The sequence below is a fragment of the Cydia pomonella genome, chromosome 27 (assembly GCF_033807575.1).
Source record: "Cydia pomonella isolate Wapato2018A chromosome 27, ilCydPomo1, whole genome shotgun sequence".
Lineage (NCBI taxonomy): Eukaryota > Metazoa > Arthropoda > Insecta > Lepidoptera > Tortricidae > Cydia > Cydia pomonella.
In genome coordinates, this window is record NC_084729.1 from 2,785,250 (window position 1) to 2,811,961 (window position 26,712).

At 38.5% G+C, this 26,712-nt stretch overlaps 1 protein-coding gene across 1 annotated transcript in view; it reads left to right on the forward strand.

Moving 5' to 3' along the window:
• Positions 1 to 26,712, forward strand: part of LOC133532734 (uncharacterized) — a 72,370-nt gene that overhangs the window by 36,760 nt on the left and 8,898 nt on the right. Inside the window, exons 3-8 of the mRNA XM_061871515.1 lie at positions 1,465 to 2,225; positions 18,333 to 18,460; positions 19,694 to 19,830; positions 22,995 to 23,118; positions 24,327 to 24,368; positions 25,442 to 25,548. Of these exons, the coding sequence (XP_061727499.1) occupies positions 1,465 to 2,225; positions 18,333 to 18,460; positions 19,694 to 19,830; positions 22,995 to 23,118; positions 24,327 to 24,368; positions 25,442 to 25,548 (1,299 nt within the window). The remainder of the gene's footprint in view (positions 1 to 1,464; positions 2,226 to 18,332; positions 18,461 to 19,693; positions 19,831 to 22,994; positions 23,119 to 24,326; positions 24,369 to 25,441; positions 25,549 to 26,712) is intronic.

A 26,712-nucleotide genomic window follows, 5' to 3' on the forward strand; every position in this document is an offset into this window, starting at 1 on the left:
TCAAACAAAATAAAATCCGTGCACTATAGGTTCAAATTCCAGTGGCAAATTTTGGATTTTTCATTTCTATGGCTGGGCCTTAAGAGGTTAAAAACGAATACAAATTACAAATATATATATAATTATTCAATTGTTTCGACATATTCATTCAACCAGGAATTCTTTTACTGAGTAATAAGCCTTTGTTGTGCAAAACGTTTTGACCTCACGTGTGAAGCGTCGTTCAGTACTAAGTTTTTTTATTATCTCAGGTAATTTATTATAAAGTACCCTCTAAATAGATAAGGTGAGTATCAAGGCTCGAGGCTCTTTATAAAATACCGGTAAAAACCGCTTTATTTCGGTTTCCCTCCGAATATTTATAACAACGAACGTTTAAGAACTTTATTGTAACCTAAAAAAACCGGTTTATTCGACGAGCGACGAAACGGCCGGCTGGCCTGATGGTTTGCCACGTAAACATAGACACCGAAATAGGAAGAAACCGATTTTTATTGCTCTAAACTGGTTAATAGTATGGTTTTTAAGATAACGGTTTTTCAAGCGAAATCGAAAATAAAAGGATTTGCGCCAAGTACATGATAACGGTTTGGAAATTTAACCGGTTTCCGAGCCTTGGTAAGTAAGTATATTTATATTTGTTCATGGAAGGACTCAGTCAGATGCTTTCGGTGGAACCTTGAGCCCCGAAGCTACCCTGAAACCCTATCAATACCAACCCTAGGGCGGATGTACAAAGATAGGGATTATATAACCCCAAAATGACAAAGGCACTACCACTACCAACAGAGAAGAACATATTCTAGTGGTTTTTATTTCCTGTACATCGCAAAAATAGAATTGTCTTCGGAGAACATAAAGAAATATTCAAGGAGGAAAAATTCAAAATCTGATTTAAAGAGTGTTGGTGCCAAACATAATTAAGATAAGTCAGTTTCAACTATCAATGTTGTTGTAACCTACTGGATTTACCCAACCTCTTTGGCCAACGCTCTCAAAATAACTGATAATTTGTTGGGTTTCATACCTATGTTTATATTCAGTAGCAGCTTAATAAATCAACCATGCGGTCTTTGGTAATATTTAGTACCTGATTTCACCTTGATTTGTCTTCCCTATTAATAAATAAACTAAAATCTGTGATCTCTAGGATGACTCACGCTAGACTGGGCCGGGGCCAGGCCGGAGCTACCGGCGCTTCGTTTTCTATGGAAAGCACCACGTGATCACCGATCAGCTGTCATAGTAAATGACGTGTCGGACGCCTCGGTCCGAGCCGGGGCTGGTCTAGCGTGAGTCATCCTGTCTTCTACAAAACTATGTCAGGATAGGGCGTTAGGGCGCCTTTGAAACAGCCTCCCTCGAATGTTTAACCATTTTCTTTTATAAAATCTGTACTTTCTTTAGCATATCATTCTTGGATATTCGGACCTTATCCAAATCTAATTAAACTATTTTTTTCAGGTGGTCAACACAAACACATTCTCCGGCGGCCAAGTCTTCGTCAAACCCAACACGGACCTCGCAGAGATCTCCCGCGCCATCTCCACCATCGAAACTAACGTCCAGAACTTCCCACTCAATAACGACCAGCGGGACTTCCTCCTAGAAACCGGCTTAGACTTCGTTACTCAAGAAATCAGTCCGCAAAAAGAGTCTGAACTGCCTGAGGAAATTCATTTCTGCATCGATGAACTAAACATGCTGAACGACACGCTAGCGTTCAGAGAGTACACAGATGTCTCTAACACCATTCTCAATTTCGATTTAGAGAACTATCAGATCACAAATCAGGAGCCCCAAGCTCATACTTTCCCTACTCCGCCTTACTCTGAGAACGCTTTAAGCCCTCTATCTCTAAACTTAGGCTCACCTCCGCTAACATCTCCAGCATATTCATCATCGCCTGGTAGATCGCCGAACTATAATGACTTGGAAAGATACCAGGAGATATCCGAGGCGTATCAAGAGCTCCCAAACTTTGAGAGTATAGAAAAACCTGTTCTAGAGAAGAAGAAATCCAATCCAACATCAATAATGTCGATGAAGCAATATAAAGATCTTCAGAAGGAGTTGTCGGCTGGGTTCTCAAAGTTTGAGTGCTGCATGATGACCCGGAAGGCGTGTAAGGAAATTTTCGAAGAGCACGCGAAGAAGCTAAGGATTGAAGAGCGGAAGGGGTTGTGCGTGAAGTTAGCGCGCTTGGATACACAGACGGCGTACGGGTGAGTACATTATTGTTACACGCTTTAAACCCGTGGTATATTAATCGATTTTTGGAGGCGCTCGGCTCACGACTGCTCGGAGCAATAATTGAGACACAGTACCGAGCGAGTAGACGTGCCTATATACGGATCCTTATGAAAGATTGCACACCGCTTGCGTGACGTGTGCGCGTACGGCTTCAACATTTTAGGCTACCGAACACATATTTTTATTGCTTTTACTCTTTAATAAAAGTTAGATTAAATTATTATATACAAAAAAAAACACATTATGTTATTAATTACATCCACACTTGATTAGCCAAAGTTTAATGAATAAATTAAATTAAATTATCCTTTTTGAACAAACAGTAACAATGAAACTAAGTGAAATAAATAAAATACGAGTATGTTAACTACTGAATGTCAATTTAAATTTTAAAAGGTTTGCTTTTACTTAATTCCACTCCGTGTCCTTATTTACAGTTTTATATGGTATTATTCAAACATTTCCTGATTGTTAATAATTTTCACAAATTAGAAACGCGAAACCTTCTTGATAGTTGCCAACAGAAAAAATAACGTATGAAAACTTGTAACAACTAATAGTAAACTTACAAAAAACGTAGTTTGGTTACCTGCACAAATGTACCAGTTGGAACAAGCTCTGCACCGATTAGGCAAACGACAGAGTGGGGCAGTGACACCATAAACGTTAAATAATGACATTTCCAATTCCGAAAATGCAAAATTATTGCAAAGTTTAGACGGGTTCTAAACAAGAATTCAACCTAACAAGTATATGAATAATAATGTATAATCCTTACCTTTGCAGAAAATGCTATTTTTGTCCCAGACTCGTGGGCCGCGATGACGCAATGCGCAGTTTTCCTCACTATGATAATGCGACCTCTCGATTGAAGGAATATAAATGCGAATTGGTCCATAAAATCGGTGAACAAATGTATTGAATTGAAGAAATTTTGCAGAATATTAAAGGATAAAGGGTTAATCCTGGTAAGGGCATTTATTCGTGTGATGAGCGTGGATATTTGTTCCTGAGTCATGGGTGTTTTCTATGTATTTAAGTATTTATAAATATTTATATACTTATTATATATATACCGTTGTCTAAGTAACCTCAATACAAGCCTTATTGAGCTTACTGTGGGACTTAGTCAATTTGTGTAATAATGTCCTATAATATTTATTTATTTATTTATAAAGACGATGTTAGACAAATAAACCTAGTCCTACAGTAATCTCAATAAGGTTTGCGTTGTGGGTGCTACCAAAAATATATAAATCCGTATTAGGGTGGTCAAAGTTTGTATGAAAAAAAAAGTAGAATACATTTTATCTCCACAAGGGACCCCCTTTATTCTGTTACGAAATAGTAATGTGTGTGCCATATTTATACTCATTTTGTCAATGATTGTGTGGTCGCTATAATTTTGTGATTTGCCAAAATCTCATACAGCATTGAAACAAAAACATACAAACTAACACAAAAGTAAACAATTCGACCGGCAAGTTTTTCCATACTTATAACTAATAGATAAAACGTAAAAAAAAGCAATTAAAAAATTTCTCTAGAACAGAATTATTGATCGGTTAATTTATTTTCATACATTTTTAAAGGCAGTAGTAGCTTAGTAGGGAATTGTAGCGCGCGTGTAAGCTCATATAGACCAAATGTAGAAAAAGAGACCAATAGACCAATTGTGGGGAATAGTAACGCGCGTGTAAGCTCGTATAGACCAATTGTAGGGAATAGTAACGCGCGTGTAAGCTCGTATAGACCAATTGTAGGGAATAGTAACGCGCGTGTAAACTCGTATAGACCAAATGTAGGGAATAGTAACGCGCGTATAAGCTTGTATAGACCAAATTTAGGGAACAGTAACGCGCGTGTAAGCTCGTATAGACCAAATGTAGGGAATAGTAACGCGCGTGTAAGCTCGTATAGACCAAATGTAGGGAATAGTAACGCGCGTGTAAGCTCGTATAGACCAAATGTAGGGAAAAGTAACGCGCGTGTAAGCTTGTATAGACCAAATGTAGGGAATAGTAACGCGCGTGTAAGCTCGTAACGCTGAAACGAACATATAAATACGCGCAGAAAACTACGCTAGACAAAAATAACCGCCATATTGAAGCCGGCAACCGACGGTGATATATCATACTTTTAAAAATGTATAACCAAAACAAGTAAAAACGTTTATAAACAGTTTTTTTTTGTTAAGTGTGTCAAACAGGATACAATAACATTCGATTGACATTGACACCATTCATTCTTCGTGAAAATTTGAAAAACAATTTTTTTCCTTGAATGTAACCGAGTTTTGCCGATTATTCGCTTTGTAAGCTCTCAATAAATGCCATGAAAATTGTTAGAACCATTTTCGAGAAATGTTTCGTTAATATTGTCTTAGTTATCTTAAATAAATTAATATTATAGGACATTATTACACAAATTGACTAAGCCCCACAGTAAGCTTAAGGCTTGTGTCGTGGATACTCAAACAACGATATATATATTATAAAAATACATAGAAAGCACCAATGACTCGGGAACAAATATATATGCTGATCACACAAATAAATGCCCTTACCGGGATTCGAACCCAGGACCATCGGCTTCTTAGGCAGGGTCACTACCCACTAGACCAGACCGGTCGACCAATCTTAGTAGGTCAGGAGAAATGTCTATTAAATATTAAGAATGATGCCTTTATAATAAATCTGTTTAATAAAATAATGAAGGGAGCGGAGTCTTTCAATCCGGAGGTCGCCGGTTCAAATCCTGGCTCGTACCAATGAGTGTTTTGGTACTTATGTACGGAATACGGAATATCATTTGATATTAACCACTAGCTTTCCGTTGAAGGTAAACTTCTTCCTCCTGTTGTCCCGGCATTTTTGCCACGGCTCATGGGAGCCTGGGGTCCGCTTGACTACTAATCCCAAGATTTGGCGTAGGATCTAGTTTTTACGAAAGCGACTGCCATCTGACCTGCCAACCCAGACGGTAAACTAGGCCTTGTTGGCATTAGTCCGGTTTCCTCACGATGTTTTCCTTCACCTAAAAGCGACTGGTAAATGTCAAATGATATTTCGTCCATAAGTTCCGAAAAGCTCATTGGTACGAGCCGGGGTTTGAACCCGCGACCTCCGGATTGCAAGTCGCACGCTCTTACAGCTAGGCCACCAGCGCTTGCCTTGCTTAAAAGCGCCTAGTAAATATCAAATGATATTTCGTCCATAAGTTCCGAAAAGCTCATTGGTACGAGCCGGGGTTTGAACCCGCGACCTCCGGATTGCAAGTCGCACGCTCTTACCGCTAGGCCACCAGCGCTTCTTCTGCGTTGAAGGAAAACAAATTCAAAGGGGTATGTAAAGTCCCCAATCTGCAGCGTGGGGACTATAGCCCACACCCTCTCGCGCATGAGAGGTCTGTGCCCAGCAGTGGGACGTATATAGGTTGAATTATTATAATGATAAAATAATGAACTATGTGTTAATAAAACTAAACGTAATTAACTTATACGGCAGCTAATTAATATCGCAACAATAATAAATATGTTTCATTGTCCTTAAGGACGATGGTTAATTATTTAATTTAAAAGTACTTTTGATCACATCCTAAAATAAGGAAACATCTAATGTTGTTTAGAATATTATCGTTTTGTGGGACTTCCCATAGCCCTTTTGGCAGGATGTTGTTTGGATCGAAAACCCTGTTTGATATATATGGGCGTACAAAAATACGATACCATCTGATCTGTACCCCTAGTGTAAATAAATTCGATTTCGAAACGTGACGTACGCGTTTGCGTTTAGTCTCATTTTGTATTGGATTTAGAAAGAGCGCGCCAAGCGGGACGTTTTGGAAACTCAAAATCCTATACAAAATGAGACTTACAGCAAACGCGTTCGTCACGTTATGATGTCGATCAAATTTACACTAGGGGTACTGATCACTTTTCAAACAAATATTTATTTCTGACATTATGATGGCATTTTTAGTACCTAATTAATGCTGTGTTATCCCTATTAATATATGTATATTTTTTACATTGTACACCACATTTTATTTACAATAACAATATACATAATGGATATATACAGAGAATTACTATAACTAACTTAAGAGGATACGGGAGCTGCGATTTAAATATATTAGGTGAATATATCCGTCTCGCTAACGGAAGCGGCTTCTAAAACTAGTGCGATAAGGGCAACGCTAGGTTAGGCGAATAATCCTGCGTACTCGTAAAACTCCCAAAAAACGATGTTTCATATTTGACTGTTTCCTCCTCCAAAATATAACCAAATGTAATAAAATTTTGAGATCTAAATGGTAATTAAATTATCTGTGTCCGACTGTTTTGCTTTTTGGGCTAATTAATGTCAATTTTGAATACCATGCTTCTCTTTGCGGCCTAGTAAATTAGGCCGTTTTTGCAAATATTTGAAGTGCACTAGCGCCTTAAGAAACAAAATTAAATATATAACAATATCTTTATAATGTGCTTATACATTTTTTTCATTGTTTTGTAAATATTTTACTTTTATATTCATATAAAAGTCGTCAAAAGATATGTCCCGCCGAGTTTTTTTTTTTAATACCACGACGGTGGCAAACAAGCATACGGCCCGCCTGATGGTAAGCAGTCACCGTAGCCTATGGACGCCTGCAACACCAGAGGCATTACATGCGCGTTGCCGACCCTTTAAAAACCTGTACACTGCTTTTTTGAAGAACCCCATACTGTAGCCCTCGGGAAAACCTCGGCAGGAAGCTCATTCCACAGCCTAAGCGTTCGCGGGAGGAAATTCCTCTTAAACCGCACAGTACGCGACCATTTAGGTTCTAGGGTGTGAGGATGAACACCCTGCCGACGGCGAGCGGTGCGATGATAGAAAGCGGCCGTTGGCATCATGTCAAACAATTCTTCAGAGCACAGCCCATTGTACAAGCGGTAGAACACAGAAGGAGGCAAAGTCTCTCCTTAGACTTAAAGGTTCAATACCGCTTGTGAGTTTGGGATCGTCGACGATTCGTACAGTTTCAATTCGTGAGTTTCTTGCCGGTCCATATTGGGATACCCTCCTCCAATTGAGGGGGGATTTAAATCTTCTCGGGTCAGAGGTGTAGCGTTAGAGCCGGTGTAGCTATATTTGACGTTCATAAGCGCATTGTAATATGCCTACTTGAATAATAAACTATCTTTATCTTATCTTTACGCCCATGTCCCATTATGGGCAACAAATAACCCGTCCAAATTACGTAGGTTTGTTTTTGGTATGTTGTCAGGAATGTTGAAACGTGTTTTTAATTTTGTCGCATTGCGTATGCTCTGTTCCTCACACATCTATAGCACATCTATAGGACCCGACCATCTATGAACCAGATCCATGCATTTTAGCCCTATGGTCAGAGGTACCCAGTAATAACTTATACAGGGGCCACACAAAGGCATATCCTTTTTATAATCATGAAGTAAAGCATTGTTTGAAACAATATCCTCAGGTAGAACTTGAAATGTACATCGAGTTTCAATAATAAGACGCTGGGATGGCTACCTGCGTGTTGAGAGCGCGAAAAACAACCGTATTTCATTTAAATCAAGGTTCAAAATAGAATGACAAATGGCAATGGACAGAGGCATAAGTAGGGGCTACTATACCTGAGGACTTACCGCGAAAATCGTCATTTCGTTACCTGCGTCTCTATCTTGCATATTGTAACGATAGAGAGGCAAATCAAACAGCCATACGAACGAAATGGTTCGCCGGTGTAGATGATTGTGTCTGAATAATATGGATACGTATTGTTTGATATTGTAGTATTGGTACCATCAGATTCAGATTTTTATTTATAAAACATAGTATTTTACATGTCAAAATTAGGTGACACATAAGTTAAATAGGTGTTTAACAGGTACATACATAGTATTTTTTAAAGTCTGCAAGTATTATTTTCTAAGTATTAACAAGAAAAAGAGGTTTAGTTTGCAATTTATAATTTCGGGTCGCTACACGTCTTGACAAATTCGTCAATAGTATAGCAAGCAAGATTTGTTAATAACGTTTTAAGACGATTTGCAAACGTGATATCGCTTCGTACTTGTTTTAACTCGACTGGTAGTGAGTTATATAATTTTGCACCCATGACACCAAGCGACCCTCGAATCTTTGCGAATCTGCAACGCGGCACGACTAAAAAACTACTTCGACGGGTACTGGAGTGAGTGGTGTATGTGTTCGGGTTTGCTCTCACATATTTGCAGGCGTTTAATATATATACGCTAGGCAGGGTGATAATCTTCGACTCCTTAAACAGATCCTTAGCGGGAATGTCGTACGCCTTTCTCATTATAATTCGAACAGCTCGTTTCTGGGTGAATCAACTTTTTTTGTTTTGTTATCCTGTCCCGTTGTCCAAGGGACAACAGTGGCACAGTTTGTTTGAAGAGACGTTGTATGCCGTTCTATTAACATGCTTAGTAGGGGGCCCATTATGGATATTGGTTATAACGACCACAAAAACGCAAGTTTAATTCATTTAAGTACCATAAAATCAGTATTTCAATGAACTTTTGTCCCCTGGACAACTAATCGTAACCATGGCAACGAGTGACGCTAAAAAGTTGATTCTCCCTTCTGCATCCTAAAGGCGCATCTAAAGGCATCAGCGACGGAATGTTAAAGTATACAATAGACGAAGCTATTAGTACCTACATTTATAGAGATTCAGACTGAATTAAAGCTCACAAAATTACCCCAAAGCGACTCAACTGTATTGCGCGCGGCTTGACAACGACAAATATTGTAATTAGGATTAACACGAGGGACCGCAATTTCGAGATCTCGCACAAATTTTCACGATTCAATCCCGTTGACAGGAAATCTCGATTTTTTCAGGCAATTTTTTTTTTTTATACCTCGACGGTGGCAAACAAGCATACGGCCCGCCTGATGGTAAGCCAGAGGCATTACATGCGCGTTGCCGACCCTTTGCAAATTGCGCGACCGAGATTGAAATATTGATCCGTGTCAATTACTTTGTTTTGAGTTATCTTTTTGACCTTAGATTCATAATGTGCAGTGCTATTGTGTGCGGCCTGCTTTAGCTGACGATAAATGTATAAGAATAAGAAACCACTTATTGCCACACAATAAAAAAAAACCAGATAGGTCACAAAATACAATGATTAACTTATAAAAAATTGGCATGCGCGGCAAAAGGAACGGGCTCAGCATACGCTGCGTCAGACATCTCATTACAAATTGACTGCGCAGCGCTGATTTTCAGTCCGTCCCCTTCACTGAACCACATTGATATGACATGCGGGTAAAACGGTTTTTTTTATTACCATAGATAGCTTATATGTACAATTATAGTATAAAAATGAGGACATTTTTATTACAAGTGAATATTTAATGTTTTAATTTGGTATTTACTTAACATTGACAACAGCCTTAGTGTAAATTTATTCGATAGTGTGACGTTAAAGTCGTGACGTTTGCGTTAAAGTCTCATTTAGTATGGTATTTAGACACAGCGCGCCAAGCGGAACGTTTTGGAAACTCAAAACCCCATACAAAATGAGACTTGCTTAACGCAAAGTTCAGTACCCCTAGTGTAAATAAATTCGATTTTGAAACGTGACGTACGCGTTTGCGTTTAGTCTCATTTTGTATTGGATTTAGAAAGAGCGCGCCAAGCGGGACGTTTTGGAAACTCAAAATCCTATACAAAATGAGACTTAACGCAAACGCGTTCGTCACGTTATGATGTCGATAAAATTTACACTAGGGGTACTGAACACTAGAAACATAAATTTACACTAGAAATTTATTCGATAGCGTGACGTGACGTACGCGTTTGCGCTAAGACTCATTCTGTATGGGATTTAAAAACAGCGCGCCAAGCGGGACGTTTTGGTACTGGTTACATTTATAACTTAAGTATTTTACTGAAAGCACTGCTGTGCGGAAGAATCATGCAAACTTTACGTACCGTAAAACCACCCAACTATAGTACAAAGCTCCCAACTATGGTCCACAAATAAACTCAATTTTTCTCGTTCAGGTGTGTATTTTACTATATTTTTGTAGTTCTAAGGCAAAGTATGTTTACAAATGGAAGGTAAAACTAGGAGTAAACCGAAAGGAACATTGGTATAGATACTTAATTTCCTTTTGAACTTGTGGACCATAGTTGCAGTATTGGACTATAGTTGGGTAGTTTTACGGTATCCACAATTATTTATATGATTTTTGCACGCTTATCCTAAATATTTTTATAAGTTGCTTAGTGCTATAAGTAACGTTTGTAGAAATTGTCCTAAACTCACAACATTTTTCCCTCCATTTGGCCTCAGAAATGCTGGTAAAAGCTTTCGGGTTCCTCCTGTTATATTATCTATTGTGACGGCCCTTTAATAGTACATTACGATACAAGTGCGAAAAATAGGAAATTCGAAACGAGTGACGATAAATTAAAACACGACCGAAGGGAGTGTTTTAAATCGACACGAGTTGCGATTACCTATTCGCACATGTATCGTACAACGTTTTACAGTACATATGGCCCTTTAAATGTTCGACACAGTAACGTAATATGCTAATTTTCGCACTAGTGCGGTAAAGTAGCACCATATGTACTGTAATAGTATTTTATGCAACAGTTGTATAAGAAGGGTCAAAAAAGGCGAGTGGCGTGAGTTACAATGTGAGCCGGAGCCGAAGGTGTAGGCGAACATTGTAAAGGAATACGCCACGAGCATTTTTTGACTTACTTATACAACGTTGCATACAATATTTTTCCTACGAGTTAACAAAAATAAATCTTAATTTAGGTAAACAAATTACAGCAAAAGTATATAGCCAAGACGCGCGAGCATACCTTGTTACGCGTCCGGCCCGCCCCGGGCCGCGGCCGGCCGGTCAGCGACACCTCGTAACTCATGAGGCCCTGGTACTTGCTACTTGCTAAATTAAATTTTAGGACAGTTTTTTCTCAATTTTGGCCACTGTAGCCTACGGAGACTAACAAGCAACGCTAAGCGGTCTTCGTAGTCTATGGGTGTTGCTATATTACGGGTGTCACATACGTGTTTCTGACTTTTGAAGTAATTATTTTTACTATGCAACCAAATGAATATTTTTAAGTTGGCAGCAATGCACTTAGTTTAAAACTGTATTCGTTTTGGTTTTGTTAGGTTGGTAGCCATTAATATTCGCAGTAACGTTATAGCGATTAAAAGCACAAGAGCTTTTATGAGTAATAGACAATATAGACTTTTCTTGAAACCTTTTATGTATGTTCTTATATTCGTGTTAATGAATGCATAAATGACAGATAACAGTAGAGGAGTAGGAAAAGTTCATTAACCCCGCGGAATCCAGGAAGTTCCAGATTCTTTGGGCCGTAATGTTCTGTATCTAATAGGGTTGCCACAGGAACAGAGAATGTGCATTGCAGTCTCCTCGGACTCCTGGCAGAACCTGCATTGTTATATATCCTGTCGCTGTTTTTAATACATAGTAAAGCAGTCTAGTAAACTGGGTGCTATAATGACCACAGCAAACGTCATAATAACGCTAAGTACGTTTTTCCCCGCCTTACTCAGTGGCACGTAATTTCTGACATGAATGGATATACGTATTTCTTTATTTCCCCATCGAAATAGGTACCTAAATCGGTCATTCATAGGTATAAAAATAGAGGCGTTAGAGTTCAGGTCACAGATGTCATTTAAGACGAATTGGTCTAATGCTAGTGGTTTTTTTTATAACAAGCATACGGCCCGCCTGATGGTAAGCAGTCTCCGTAGCCTATGGACGCCTGCAACTCTAGAGGAGTCACATGCGCGCTGGCGACCCCAACACTCCACTGTGCACACCCTTGTTGAGCTCTGGCAACCTTCCTCACCGGCAGGAACACAACACTATGGTATTGGTCCGCAGCAAGCTCGGTTCTCCATACAAACTTAGTTACGTTCTCATATTAAAACGACTAGCTAGATTGCTCTGAAACTTTGTACTTACAATAGGATAAGGTATATCTAGCCCTGTAATTAGTTTATGTAGCTTCAGATACCATAGTTAAAAAAATACAGCGAATTTAAGTTTTTCATACAAAACTTGTTTTTGCTCTATTTTATTTGTTTTATAAGCTGGACCTATATAAACTAATTACAGGATTAAAAAATAAATTTCCTGCTACCTAAAGGTTGTCTGGAAGAGATCGCTTTTTAGCGATAAGACCGCCTGTTCTCACCTGGTTCTATTTTCCTTTAAAATTCATTTGTAGTTTTACATGTATGTAATATGTATGATTGTTGGTGCAATAAAGAATATTTACTTACTTACAGGCATGGATATGCCTCATGTCATTGTACCTCCGCGGTGGGCCCAACATGGCGGATTCGGCATATATCTTTAGGTATTTAAATAAAAGTAAACAAACAATTTGTAAATTTTCGGATAGTTATAATATTTATTGGGTAACCAACCAAATACAAAACCGCCTGGATCTGTCACTGAACGACCTGACTTTAACCTACATTATTTGATCATGTAATGTTTCCATCTACCTTCAGCTGGCTTAATGAGCCATTTGTGGGTAGATTTTGTTTAATTTTATTTAAATACCTCTTTAGGTATCTTTATACAGAGTATTGCTTCCCGGACCAGGTGGTATGTAAACGCATTTCCCCCCAGGAAATTATAAGGGGGAAAAACGATATGGCGCGCCGCGCGAAACTTGCGACACAAATGTCAAAATCTATGTTGCTGTCCGGATTTTTGCCGTTTGCCAAAAATCCAAAATTTGTTACTGAAACTGTTTGAAAATTAAAGGAAAAAAAAATGCAATGAATTTTTAATTTTTAAGGCACTAGTTTTTACGAAAGCGACTGCCATCTGACCTTCCAACCCAGAAGGTAAAACTAGGCCTTGTTGGGATTAGTCCGGTTTCCTCACGATGTTTTCTTTCACCGAAAAGCGACTGGTAAATATCAAATAACATTTCGTACATAAGTTCCGAAAAACTTATGTACGAAATGTTATTTGGCAATGCATTTTTAATGTGGTTTGTGTTTAATCGAACTGAATAGGTCCTATAGGTAGGACTTTGGGCCGTACAAGGACATGATAATGAACCCCCGTCACTACAAAAACTAGGTAAATAAGTATAACAGTCCGTCAAGTCTTTTATAAGGAAGTCAAATGACTTTACATGTAATATAACAAACTATAATCATTTACGAAGCAGCCGGAAAATGCTTGCGCTACATACAACGTGTCCCAAAACTCAACGATAAGCCGGCACCAGAGGATGGAGCTGCTTATGATTAGTCGAGAAAAAATAAGGAAAAAAATATATCTCAATTATTTTAGAAATTACAGAAAAAAAATGAAATTCATTGAAAATCGACATCCCTAATGGTATTTTTAACGACCATGTCTACAAATATTCAAATATTACTGTTTTTTATTTTGTTTTTGGAAACTTCAGTAGCCCTGCTATCTAACACAGTTCTTAAAAATACCAAAATACATGTAGTTTTTACACAAAAAATAATCAAAATTCATTTTGTCCCTACAATTTTGAAAGATTGTTTCTTACAGTCCACTTTCAATCATCATGGTGTAAAAAAATAGTATCGACACCACTATGGCAATTATTTTCAAAAGTTGACGCAACTAACCAAGATTCCAAAATGGTATAATACTTTGGGAAACCTAGTCACAACAAAAAACAACGAATTTTTAAACAAGAACCGACATTTTTAAATGTTGATAATAATCACTTTTGAAAAGGGTTGTTGTTGCAAGTTTTAAAATTTCAATGGAAAATGTGGGTAGTTAATACAATTTTCAAGTCAGTACACTCTGATCCTTTGTTCGCTGTGCACCGTTCCGTATTAATTGATGTGGCTCTCATACTAACAACTCTTGGCTTTGCTTTTTGGACTGGTGATCTGCAAACTGTACTGACCTGAACATTTACTGTAGTATTAATAATGTAGTAAATGAATTTAAAAAAAAGGAAAAAAAATTGTACCATTTCTTTGCATTTATTCAACATTTTTCAACAACAAAAATCCTTTTTTGGGTACAGTAAAAGTGATTACCGCCAACATTAAATAATGTCGATTCTTGTTTAAAAATTCGTTGTTTTTTTTGTGACTAGGTTTCCTAAAGTATTATACCATTTTGGAATCTTGGTTAGTTGCGTCAACTTTTGAAAATAATTGCCATAGTGGTGTCGATACTATTTTTTTACACCATGATGATTGAAAGTGGACTGTAAGAAAAAATCTTTCAAAATTGTAGGGACAAAATGAATTTTGATTATTTTTTGTGTAAAAACTACATGTATTATGGTATTTTTAAGAACTGTGTTAGATAGCAGGGCTACTTAAGTTTCCAAAAACAAAACAAAAAACAGTAATATTTGAATATTTGTGACATGGTCGTTAAAAATACCATTAGGGATGTCGATTTTCGATGAATTTCATTTTTTTTCTGTAATTTCTAAAATAATTGAGATATATTTTTTTCCTTATTTTTTCTCGACTAATCATAAGCAGCTCCATCCTCTGGTGCCGGCTTATCGTTGAGTTTTGGGACACGTTGTATACGTACGTGCATACCTATATATGTATTATCTATATTAATAATTCCGTCGAGGTTTACGTTAGACCCGAATGAAATTATACTCAAATAAAAAGCGATAAAAAATAAGAGTTTTGAATCGACTACATATATTGACAAAATTCGGATTACCGCGTATTTTGCATTTAAAAGTGTTAATTTAATGACAAACACATTACGAAAGGTAGGCCATATTAATTGGTTTGGATAATGAATGACAGAGACGGGTGCGTTCGGAAATTGTGAATACGTTTGCGACGGCATGTTGGTTGGCACCCAGTGTGTAAGATGCACAAACTTTTTTTAAAGAATGACTATGTATGTCACTGTTTGTAAATGATGTATAAAGTAAGGCGCGGTAAATAAAATTTTCTATGGGAGGACAACCCTTCACGCCTACATTTTATAGCTGCATTTTTCTACTAACTGGGTGTGCCAGAGTTATTATTTAACCCGAGCAAAGCCGGGTTTTCGTCTAGTTATTATATAATTATAGGCGAGCAGCTATTTAATAGCTGATGAGCCTATGTTACACAGTGTCCTGTATTATACAGTTCAAAGTTTGTAAAGTCGTATCACATCACTAAGTAACATCAGTCTAACTTATTGTTTAAAAGCCACTTGTCCAATCTGTTTTTAAAACCATTGACCGAGGGAGCAGTTACAACGCTATCCGGTAAACTTCTCCAAGCCGCCACGACACGGTTGGACAAAGAATGATATGCAGCTTTAGTAGTAGTGGGAGTACGAACAATTCTTAGGCTGTGACCTCGGGTCTCGCGGCTGATAGTTCTCTTGTTGATTATATCGTGGATGTCGGGGAGGTTGTAACAGTGGGTAACAATCTTAAAACACTCGATAAGGTCTCCTCTCGCTCTCCTGGCTTTGAGTGTGGGCAGCTTCAGTACCTTTAGCCTTTCTTCATAAGGTAGGCGTTTGAGCATAAATTATGTATTGTACATATACACGAGATAAGGATAGTTGATACACTACAGCAGAGCATCTTTAATCCGTACCCACGCTAATACGAACACCTCTATAATCCGAACGACCGCGACCCCCCTCTCCACCCGCGCAACCGCTCAGGACTCAGGTTCTGACTTGCAGTGCCATGAAGTGCGTTTTAGGTGTTACACGTATTGTTTTATCGTCCGCAACGCGTCCGTTAGGCATTTTGTTATCGAATTAAAGCACCATACCGGAATTCTTCAAAAATACTGAGTGATTATTTTGTAGAATTGTTTGTAACTTACTTAAATATACGAAAATTGTCAAATATGCGTGTTTTATTCTGAAAAATTTCTATGAAAATTTCTGCATACTATAATCCAAACGCTCCGTGAGTCCGAACAGGGTATACATTTTGGGTGTTCGGATTAAAGAGGCTCTGCTGTAATTGCTATTCGACCTTGATTTGTATATTAAGACATGGTGGGGGGAAATGACCGAACGGGTCTGGTCTTACGTATACTTCAGTAGGAGTAGCAGAGAAAGGGCTATTAGTGTTTTTCCTTAACCCTATTACTAAGACTCCGCTGTCCGTCCGTCTGTCCATCTGTGACCAGGCTGTATCTGCTGAACCGTGATAGACAGCTGAAATTTTCACAGATGATGTAGTTCTCTTGCTGCTATAACAACAAATACTAAAAAACAGAATAAAATAAATATTTGAGGGGGCTCCCATACAACAAACGTAATTTTTTTGCCGTTTTTATAGATAATGGTACGGAACCCTTCATGACCGAACTTGGCCGGTTTTTTCTCGTTCACCACTAAAAATAAAATAAAATTGCGGACTTGGTTGACTTGGCTGTTAAAACAAATCCACCATTGCCTTAGAAAAAGTAATCAAGACTCGTGAAAGATTTAAAGTAATAGAAAGTAGGAAAGGCGGAGGTAAGGAATACAATTTCCTTAGGCAGAACTGTTGCAAAAGTGTCCAGCTGTCAGCTATAAATAATAGTTCCAAATCTCTCCAGAGTAGCGCTAGAGTAGCTAAGAACCTAGGCGTTATTGACGGAGTGAATAGCGCTGTCTATGATTTGATTCTTTTTCCTAGTATTCTAGGTATTGTAGCGCCACCTATTTAAGGTTTTTTGATGACAGTTTTTGATATATGGAGATTCCATTCCGTAGGCAGAACTGTTGCAAAAGTGTCCTGCTGTCAGCTATAAATAATAGTTCCAAAACTCTCCAGAGTAGCGCTAGAGTAGCTAAGAACCTAGGAGTTATTGACAGAGTGGTGCGCTGTCTATGATTTGTTTTTTTTTTCAAATATATTTAGTATTAAATATATTTCATATTTAAGGTTTTTTAACGGACACTTTTTGGTACATGGAGATTGTATTCCTTACATAATACCACCTTCGATAATAGAAAGTAAAGAAGCAGAACGTGACATATCATTGGTAAATATAAAAAAGCCATTACTCGATTGGACACTTAAGCTATCGGGACAAACAATTACGCTAATGGTTAATTAATTAATACATCGCATTGTTTCACTTTGTGTTTGTTTAAGTACTTATATCACGTAAATGTGTCATACACCAACATAGGAGGGGATGCATTCACGCGATTCGTTCGCAATTAGACAACAAAATAAGTAAAAAGTGGCCAAATGCGACTCGGACTTGCCCATGAAGGGTTCCGTACCATTTATGACGTATTAAAAAAAACTTCTTACTAGATCTCGCTCAAACCAATTTTCGGTGGAAGTTTGCCTGGTAATGTACATCATATATATTTTTTGTTTTCTCATTCTCTCATTTTAGAAGTTGCAGGGCACATTTTACCACTTTGGAAGTGTCTCTCGCGCAAACTATTCAGTTTAGAAAAACATATTAGAAACCTCAATATCATTTTTGAAGACTATGGGTTATAACGTATGGGTTTGATGAAAAAAAAATTTTGAGTTTCAGTTCTAAGTATGTGGAACCCCCAAAATGTATCGTTTTTTTTTCTATTTTTGTGTGAAAATCCTAATGCGGTTCACAGAATACATCTACTTACCAAGTTTCAACAGTATAGTTCTTATAGTTTCGGAAAAAAGTGGCTGTGACAGACGGACGGCCAGACAGACAGACATAGAGAATATTTTTTCTACTCTACTCTTGTCTGTCAAAAAATTGTCTATGGTAAACTTTGTTTTTAATTGACGTTCACTAGATAATAAAAAAATAGTTTTTGTAAGTTGGCAGCAATGCACTTAGTTTGAACACTATTAATTTTCATTTTGTTAGGTTGGTAGCCATTCATTACAGCATCGTCTTAGCGATTTTAAAGCACAAGTGCTGTTAATAGACAATATAGACTTCTTCAAACCTATTATGTATGTCCTGATATAAGTGTTCATGAATGCATAATTCAGATAACAGTAGAGAAGTAGATTTTTTTAAAATGGAATAGTTATGCCATTGACAATGAAACTTATATTCTATTCCTTTTTTACAGAGTCCTCCAACGAGTGTTGCTAAGTCTGTCGACAGACGGCAAGCAGGAAGACTTGCAGTGCGTCCTATTCAGTCTGTTATGCGAGAGAGTCCTGGCTCTGCGACCTGAGCTGTTCTTGGGAGACTTCGGTATGTCAAGGTTGCTCCAACAAGTGTTGCTAAATCTGTCGACAGATGGCAAGCAGGAAGACTAGCCGTGCGTTATGTTCAGTCTGTTATGCGAGAGTCCTGGCTCTGCGGCCTGAGCTGTTCTTGGGAGACTTCGGTAAGTCGAGATTCCTCCAACAAGTGGTGCTAAGTCAGTCGACAGACGGCAAGCAGGAAGACATGCAGTGCGCCTTGTTCTGCCTGTTATGCGAGAGGGTCCTGGCTCTACGACCTGAGCTGTTCTTGGGAGACTTCAGTAAGTCAATTAAGGTTCCTCCAACAAGTGGTGCTAAGTCTGCCGACAGACGGCAAGCAGGAAGACTTGCAGTGCGTCCTGTTCAGTCTGTTATGCGACAGGGTCCTGGCTCTGCAGCGTGAGCTGTTCTTGGGAGACTTCGGTAAATCAAGGTTCCTCCAACAATTGTTGCGAAGTCTGTCGACAGACGGCAAGCAGGAAGACTTGCAGTGCCTTCTGTTCAGTATGTTATGGGAGAAGGTCCTGGCTCTGCGGCTTGAGTTGCTGGCCTAGCCAAGATGACAATCGCTATAAGGTGACAACGAAACGTTTTGTTTTTCTATCACATTTCCATATTAGTGCTACAGTGACAGTTGCGTTTCGATCGCTACGAAGCGTAAGCGATTTGCATGTTGGCTACGCGGCCTGTTCTTGGGAGATTTAGGTAAGTTACCTACAAGGGTCCTAACACGACCCTACAAGTGTGGTTAACATTGCGATTCATAGCATTTAGATTACCCGCCTAAGTCTGGTGGAGCGGGACGAAAAAACGTGGATCACAAAATGTGGATTGCTATTGGTTGATTCCCGCTCGTCTGCTCTCATCTCCGCCTTAGAGAAAGGGCCTAATTAGCGACATGCGCGCGAGCATATAAATTTTGTTTCAAGTAGGTACCCGACAAATGTTAAATGAGTTAACGTACATGCGCCGAAGAACGTCCAACGTTTTTATTTATTATTGTTTTTAATATGAACTTGCAGTATAGTCTATAGCACCTACTAGCGAACATGGGTGCAAAATTGAACCTATACTATTCACACTTATAAAATTATGAAAGTAGACAACCTTAAGAACCGGGCTTTCTTAGCCGCAGATACCCTTTTTTCATATCTTTAGTCCCACGTTGAATTCGTAAGAACATTAGCGCATGCTACCGCTTTATGAGCAACTATTAAAATGTTTATCTCACCTGTTCCAGGTCTTGGTCTATTGAAATCCGCGGCTCTTCGCTGCCCTGGGAGGCCTATATTCACGCGCTATTTGGTGCAGTGCGTGAGGACCGCTCTGCAACTCAACCCCTCCTACATGGAGGGGCGGGAGAGCGTATTCCATGAGGTCAGTGTCACCCCTTACCCCAGGATTCTCCATCAGGACTACTATCTTCTCGCTGCCGCAGGACACATGAAGTCCCCTGCCCTGAAGGCCTATATTCACTTGCTACTTGGTGCAGTGTGTGAGGACCGCTCTGCGACTCAACCCCTCCTACATGGAGGGGCGGGAGAGCGTATTCCATGAGGTCAGTGTCACCTCTTACCCCAAAACCATCCATCAGGACTACCATCTTCTCGCTGCCGCAGGACACATGAAGTCCGCTGCCCTGAAGGCCTATATTCACGTGCTACTTGATGCATTGCGTGAGGACCGCTCTGCGACTGGGGTTGAGTCCTACATTGTGGGGCGGGAGAGCGTATTCCATGAGATCAGTGTCACCCCTTACCCCAGAACCATCCATCAGGATTACCATCTTCTCGCTGCGGCAGGACAGACACATACAGGCCTATATTCACGTGCTACTTGGTGCAGTGCGTGAGGACAGCTCTGCGACTCAACCCCTCCTAAATGGAGGGGTGGGAGAGCTTCCATTAGGTCAGTATTATCCCTTAATAAAGATCCCTCGTACTTACCGATGTTTAACTGCGGAAGGTCACGTATCACATACATTAAATATGAGTTTATTATGGAAAAATAACATTCACAGCTACCTCACATCCACTCCAGCTTCGTCATACTCGTAGCTGTTGCATGCAAAGATAGTACCTTTATCTACAATACTTTTGGTCAAAATATATATAAAATAATCCGCAATTAGCTTCGTTAAAGATTACAAGATATCATCGTATCATGTTGTAGGTATGCGTCATATCGCAAGCATACTTTTAGACTTATTGAATACATTTAAGCAATCAGCGATTACATTACTTACCTCGAAAGACCCGTGCCGAGATCCTTAGGAGGTTCCTTGACATTGAGGTATCGTATGCTCAGAAAGTGGAGTTTTTTTTTTAAATCTTACCGCTTCTTTAAATAAGAATACGGTTGCCAAAAATTTAATTAGCAATCTTGAGGATTTTTTCTAAACTCTGTATCTTTAGGTTTTTAAATAAAAGTAAACAAAATCGACCCTCAACCTCAAATGGCTCCTTAAGCTAGTTGAGGGAAGAGGAAAACATTACATAATCAAATAATGTAGGTTAAAGTCAGGTCGTTCAGTGACAGATCCAGGCGTTTTTTGTATTTGGTTGGTTAACCAAGAAATGTTTTAACTGCCCAAAAATGTACAAATTGTTTGTTTACTTTTATTTAAATACTTAAAGATACGTATAGAGACTTCAGCGATTAGAATCATGATTTTTCTTTCTAATGTTATGTCTAAAATTATGCACTTTAAAAATTTGTAATCAACAATGATGGCACGGACGGTGGGTTTCCGAGTAAAAATCTTATTCAATAACTCTTAAAAAAAAAATATATATTTTTTTTTTATTATGGCAACAAACAGTCATTACATGAAAAGATACAATAAATGGACTACGGAGAAGACAAACAGTGCCGAAACATTTTTCAAGTTATATTGTGGAAACATAGGAGTTGATACTGAGTGGTAAATAGATTCATTGTGCAACACAACAGACAGGTTTACAGCATTTAAACTGATCTATTACTTTATATACATATATGTATATAATATATTTATATTGGAAACCTTCCGCTGTCAGTTAAGTTGCCGACGTAATCCGGTTAACAGTGTAATTAAATGACAGTAAATAGGAATATTAAATGATTTCTTACAATCTTTATCCTTCTGATACAACACACACACACACATATATATGTATATCATTTAGGTTTTACAATATTCAATGTTCAAATTATCGGGGATTTCAATAAGCAATTACGTATTTCGTTTTTAGGGTTCCGTAGCCAAATGGCATAAAACGGAACCCTTATAGTTTCGCCATGTCCGTCTGTCTGTCTGTCTGTCTGTCTGTCTGTCTGTCTGTCTGTCCGAGGCTTTGCTCCGTGGGCGTTAGTGCTAGAAAGCTGAAATTTGGCATGGATATATAAATCAATAAAGCCGAGAAAGTCGTACAATAAAATCTAAAAATTTAATTTTTTTTAGGGTACCTCCCCTACACGTAAAGTGGGGGTGAACTTTTTTTTTCGCTTCAACCCTAGAGTGTGGGGTATCGTTGGAAAGGTCTTTCAAAACTAATAGGGGTTTTCAAGAAACATTTTTTGATAAAGTGAATATATTTGGAGATAATCGCTCCGAAAGAAAAAAAATGTGTCCCCCCCCTCTAACTTTTGAACCATAGGTCCAAAAAATATGAAAAAAATCGTGGAAGTAGAGCTTAAGAAAGACATTAAATGAAAACTATAGCGGACATGATCAGTTTAGCTGTTTTTGAGTTATCGCAAAAAGTTTTCCCTTCATAGTAAAAAGACTTATTTTAATTAGGTACTGATTATGCAAATTTGCCTATTTGTTTAACTCAGGTGAAAGGTACCGTTTCATCCCTTGGTTAACAATTTACTATACTTTAAGCTCTAGTTTAGCTTATTGTGACGGAAGAGTAACTACGGAACCCTACACTGAGCGTGGCCCGACATGCTCTTGGCCGGTTTTTAAAAGTTAAAGTGGATACATTAAAAGGGTTTATATGCAAAAATTTAATTTTTGATTTTTTTTTCTAAACTGAATAGTTTGCGCTAGAGACACTTCCAAACTGGTAAAATGTGTTCCCCCCCCCCCCTGTAACTTCTAAAATAACAGAATGATAAAACTAAAAAAAATATGTTATGTACAGTCAACCAATTTGACTCCCAGGCCACTATAGAACCATGCCATAATGACTTCTATGACAGTGCTTATTGAGTGATGCGTGTCAAGTATCTAGTAGTTAAAGCGACAAGGTTCTATAGTGGCCTAGGATTCAAATTGGTTGACTGTACATTACCATGCAAACTTCCACCGAAAATTCGTTTGAACGAGATCTAGTAAGTAGTTCTTTTTTAATACGTCATAAATGGTACGGAACCCTTCCTGGGCGAGTCCGATTCGCACTTGGCCGGTTTTTTATTGATTAAAATGTAAAAAATTTTTTAATTCAAAAACATGATATTACGCACGGTTCATGAGGACAGCGGAGTCTTAGTAATAGGGTCTCGTTTTACCCTTTGGGCACGGAACGCTAAAAACATGATTACTGATGTTTCAGACGGATGCGCTGGGCGACACACTCGTTACCGCCTGCGCTCGCGCCGGGGACACATATGCCGATGTACTCAACGAGCTAGTGTGCGATCCCCCAAACTCCAGACAAGGCCACGCTAACACTGAAGGTAAGTAATGTGGCACACACGCCTAGGACACGCCAACACTGATGTGGTTCGATCCGGTCGGGCCTCTTACATACCTAAACCTAGTAATATTCTCTAATCTTTTATAGTGCTATCTACAGTGTGCTACTATTAATTATTGTGATAAAAGCGTCTTAGTCTAATTAGTTATTGTTTTTGTTTTGTATAACTTGCTAAGCTTGAGTCGGTCAGGACCGAAGAACTAAAAGGAATGAAATCCCACCACGGACCGAAAGGAACTAGTTCATCTTAAGCGCTCTTAATCGGTCTCGGTCCTTTAGTTCAGTAGTCGGTACGTCGGTACCTAGTAACAAATCGGTCGGGAGCGAATGATCGGAATGAGTCAAGGGCAAGAAATTCGCCCGCTCACGCTCTCGCTCTGTTTATTTGCGAGCGAGAGCAAGACACATACCTAGTCATCCTGATTATTGCAAGTGAACTAAAAGAGCGAACTAGTTCCTTTGACCGATTGACCGAGATTGGAGCGCTCTTTTTAAAGACCGAGCGGGCACAACTCTAGCCTCTCGCAAGTTAAACTTGCGATGCTCACTGATTTACTTTTGATTTAATATATATTCTCATTAAGTGAAATGTAAAATTTCTTTTCAGAAATAAAGTACTTTAAACATAATATTAATGCTATTAAAAAAAAAACAGGCCAAGTGCAAGTCAGACTCGCGCACGAATGGTTCCGTACCATTACGCAAAAAACAGCAACAAATCACGTTTGTTGCCCCACTCAAATATTTATTTTAATCTGTTTTTAGTATTTGTTATAGTGGCAACAGAAATACGTCATCTGTGAAAATTTCTTGTCTAACTATCACGGTTCATGAGATACAGTCTGGTGACAGACAGACGGACAGTGGAGTCTTAGTAATAGGGTCCTATTATTTACCTCTGAGGGTACCGGAACCCTCAAAAGCACTGATAGATTTAAATGTAAAAAGACGCAGTAGCATATAAACATATTTAATTGTAACTCAATAGCTTCCCTTCAATATATTCCCTTCAATTGTTGTTTACTCTGATAGTACGTCTGGTACGTTGGTCAGGGGCTGCATCCCCATATCCTTGTCCATATAATCTTAGAAATAAGATTAGCTCTAAGTTAGATAAATATTTAAGTCATTGTGTTTCTAACAACAATAAAGAGTTTAATCTAATCTTATATTTAATTTTTTTTTCAGTACCGCCGCCCCTCTTCAGACAAGGCCACGCTAACACTGAAGGTATTGTATTGTATTCTAATGGGGGATTTTTCCGCAACTCGACGACTAATGCCTATTGTGCGTGACCGGGGTGGGGGTTAGGCTAGTCCAGCCAGCACAACTCCTCAAAGAATCATATCAAACCTTTGATGTTGAGTAGGACTCGGGGTGATCTCTGGGAGATCCGAGATGTTTTGACCTGTACGGAGACACTTCGCTGTATTCTAGCACCACGTGAGGGGCTGTCTCTTCTGTCTCCATGCACCCTCGGCATAGAGGACTGTCGGTAACACCTGATATGAAAAGATGTTTGTTAAATACATGACCTGTTATGACACTGGTTGCCATTCTCAGTCGGACTTTTTCTTGAAGGAGAGAGTTGGTGAACACTGAAGGTACAACAGTTCACATTTAACACTAACCACCGAAGAAGGCGACTGACACGTGGCGACAGCCCAATATCAACCGTGGCGTATAGTCGTTAGTTTTCAAGCCCTGGCCCTAATTCATTGTCTATTGTAAGTAAAACCGCACGTGCTACTTACCTGTATAAAAAAGGTTCGGTCACTTTAACCGGTTATTGAATTATAACTCCTATGGGAATAGTAATCAGATTCAAAATGAACTCCGTAAAAATATGTTGCGAGGCTGTTTGTGGTCCCTCTACGGTTACTGAGTGCCGACGAGTCGATAGCATTAATAACCAGTCTAAAATATGTCATCGAAATGCGTAACAAAGACGCGTTATCGGAGAGCGCACTTGTTTTTTAAACGTTGGACTAGCCCGCATGCTGGTGCCAATTATAATTATTTTTTGCATGTAGTAGCACGTGCGGTTTTCCTTACAATAGACAAAGAGTTAGCGGTAAGAGCTAGCTTGAAAACGATCCGCAAACATTTTTTGTTTTATTTTTAAAATTAATTTTTCATCTCCCCTGTTTGGATAGCTGAGTTGAAAATCGTTAACTCTATTCAAAGTACTTACCCATTTTATCTTGAAACATTATCGCTCTCTCTTCGTTTGAGCACCAAAATATCTCGAGTGCAGTGCGAAATGTACGAGCTTTGGTAAATAATGTACTATTATGTTTCAGGATACACGGCACTGCACGTGGCGTGCAAACTGCACAGCAAAGAGAATCCACATCTACGCATCGTGCACGTTCTCTTGCGACACGGCAAGGCGGACTTATGGGCTGGGGTGAGTTTCCTCCAGTAGGATGGACATACACTTACAGATCATGCTAAAAATAAAATGAAGCGTATAGGCACGTTTTTTATACTACGTCGGTAGCAAAACGTTTACGCCTGTACGCCTATAACTCCAGAGGAGTTACACGCCGACCCTAACACTCCGCACCCTCGTTGAGCTCTGGCAACCTTACTCCCCGGCAGGAACACGACACTATGAGTAGGGTCTAGTGTTATTTGGCTGCGGTTTTCTGTAAGGTACTTCTCCAGTTCGGCTCTGCTCTAGATTTGGAATGACGTTTGCTAACTACGTAATATGCCGGTTTCCTTCAGTTTTGGACGCTCCACGCGATAATCATCAAGCTTTAAAGCGGTTTAGAGTCTATATGTTTATTGGTATTCGGGCCATTCAATTTTGTTTGTAGATAAGTTTTTGACACTTTTTCGTAAAATGCATATATTAGAATACTTGGTCATTACTTTCATTTTCTGTTTTGTGAATGAATGAATGAATGAATGAATGAATGAATGAATGAATGAATGAATGAATGAATGAAAGTTTATTCACAAGAACATATGGTACATTAGATATCATTAACATTGTTGACCCTTGATATGCTCGGCCCTAGGGCATGTGAAAATTATTTGTATTGACACTGTTTATGCATGTCAAAGTAAAATACGTTACATAAATGTCGTGTTTCCTAAAATATTATCAAATACAAACATTAAATTATTAAATACAGACGTCAAGTTTTAAGTCTCAGTCAGTTAGTCATTCAAATTCCGCACATAAATTCATCAAACTGTTAGCTAATAACTAGTTAATCCAATTTACTTTTTTACGTCAAAATGAAGTAATAATTAGAATCAATAATGTCAAAATGAACCAGTAATTAGAATCTATAATGTCAAAACTTAAATGAAGTAATAATGAGAATTTATAATGTCAAAAGTTTACATGTCAAAATGAAATAATAATTAGAATTTATTATGTCAAAAGTTTACATGTCAAAATGAAATAATAATTAGAATTTATGATGTCAAAAGTTTACATGTCAAAATGAAATAATAATTAGAATTTATAATGTCAAAAGTTTACATGTCAAAATGAAATAATAATTAGAATTTATGATGTCAAAAGTTTACATGTCAAAATGAAATAATAATCAGA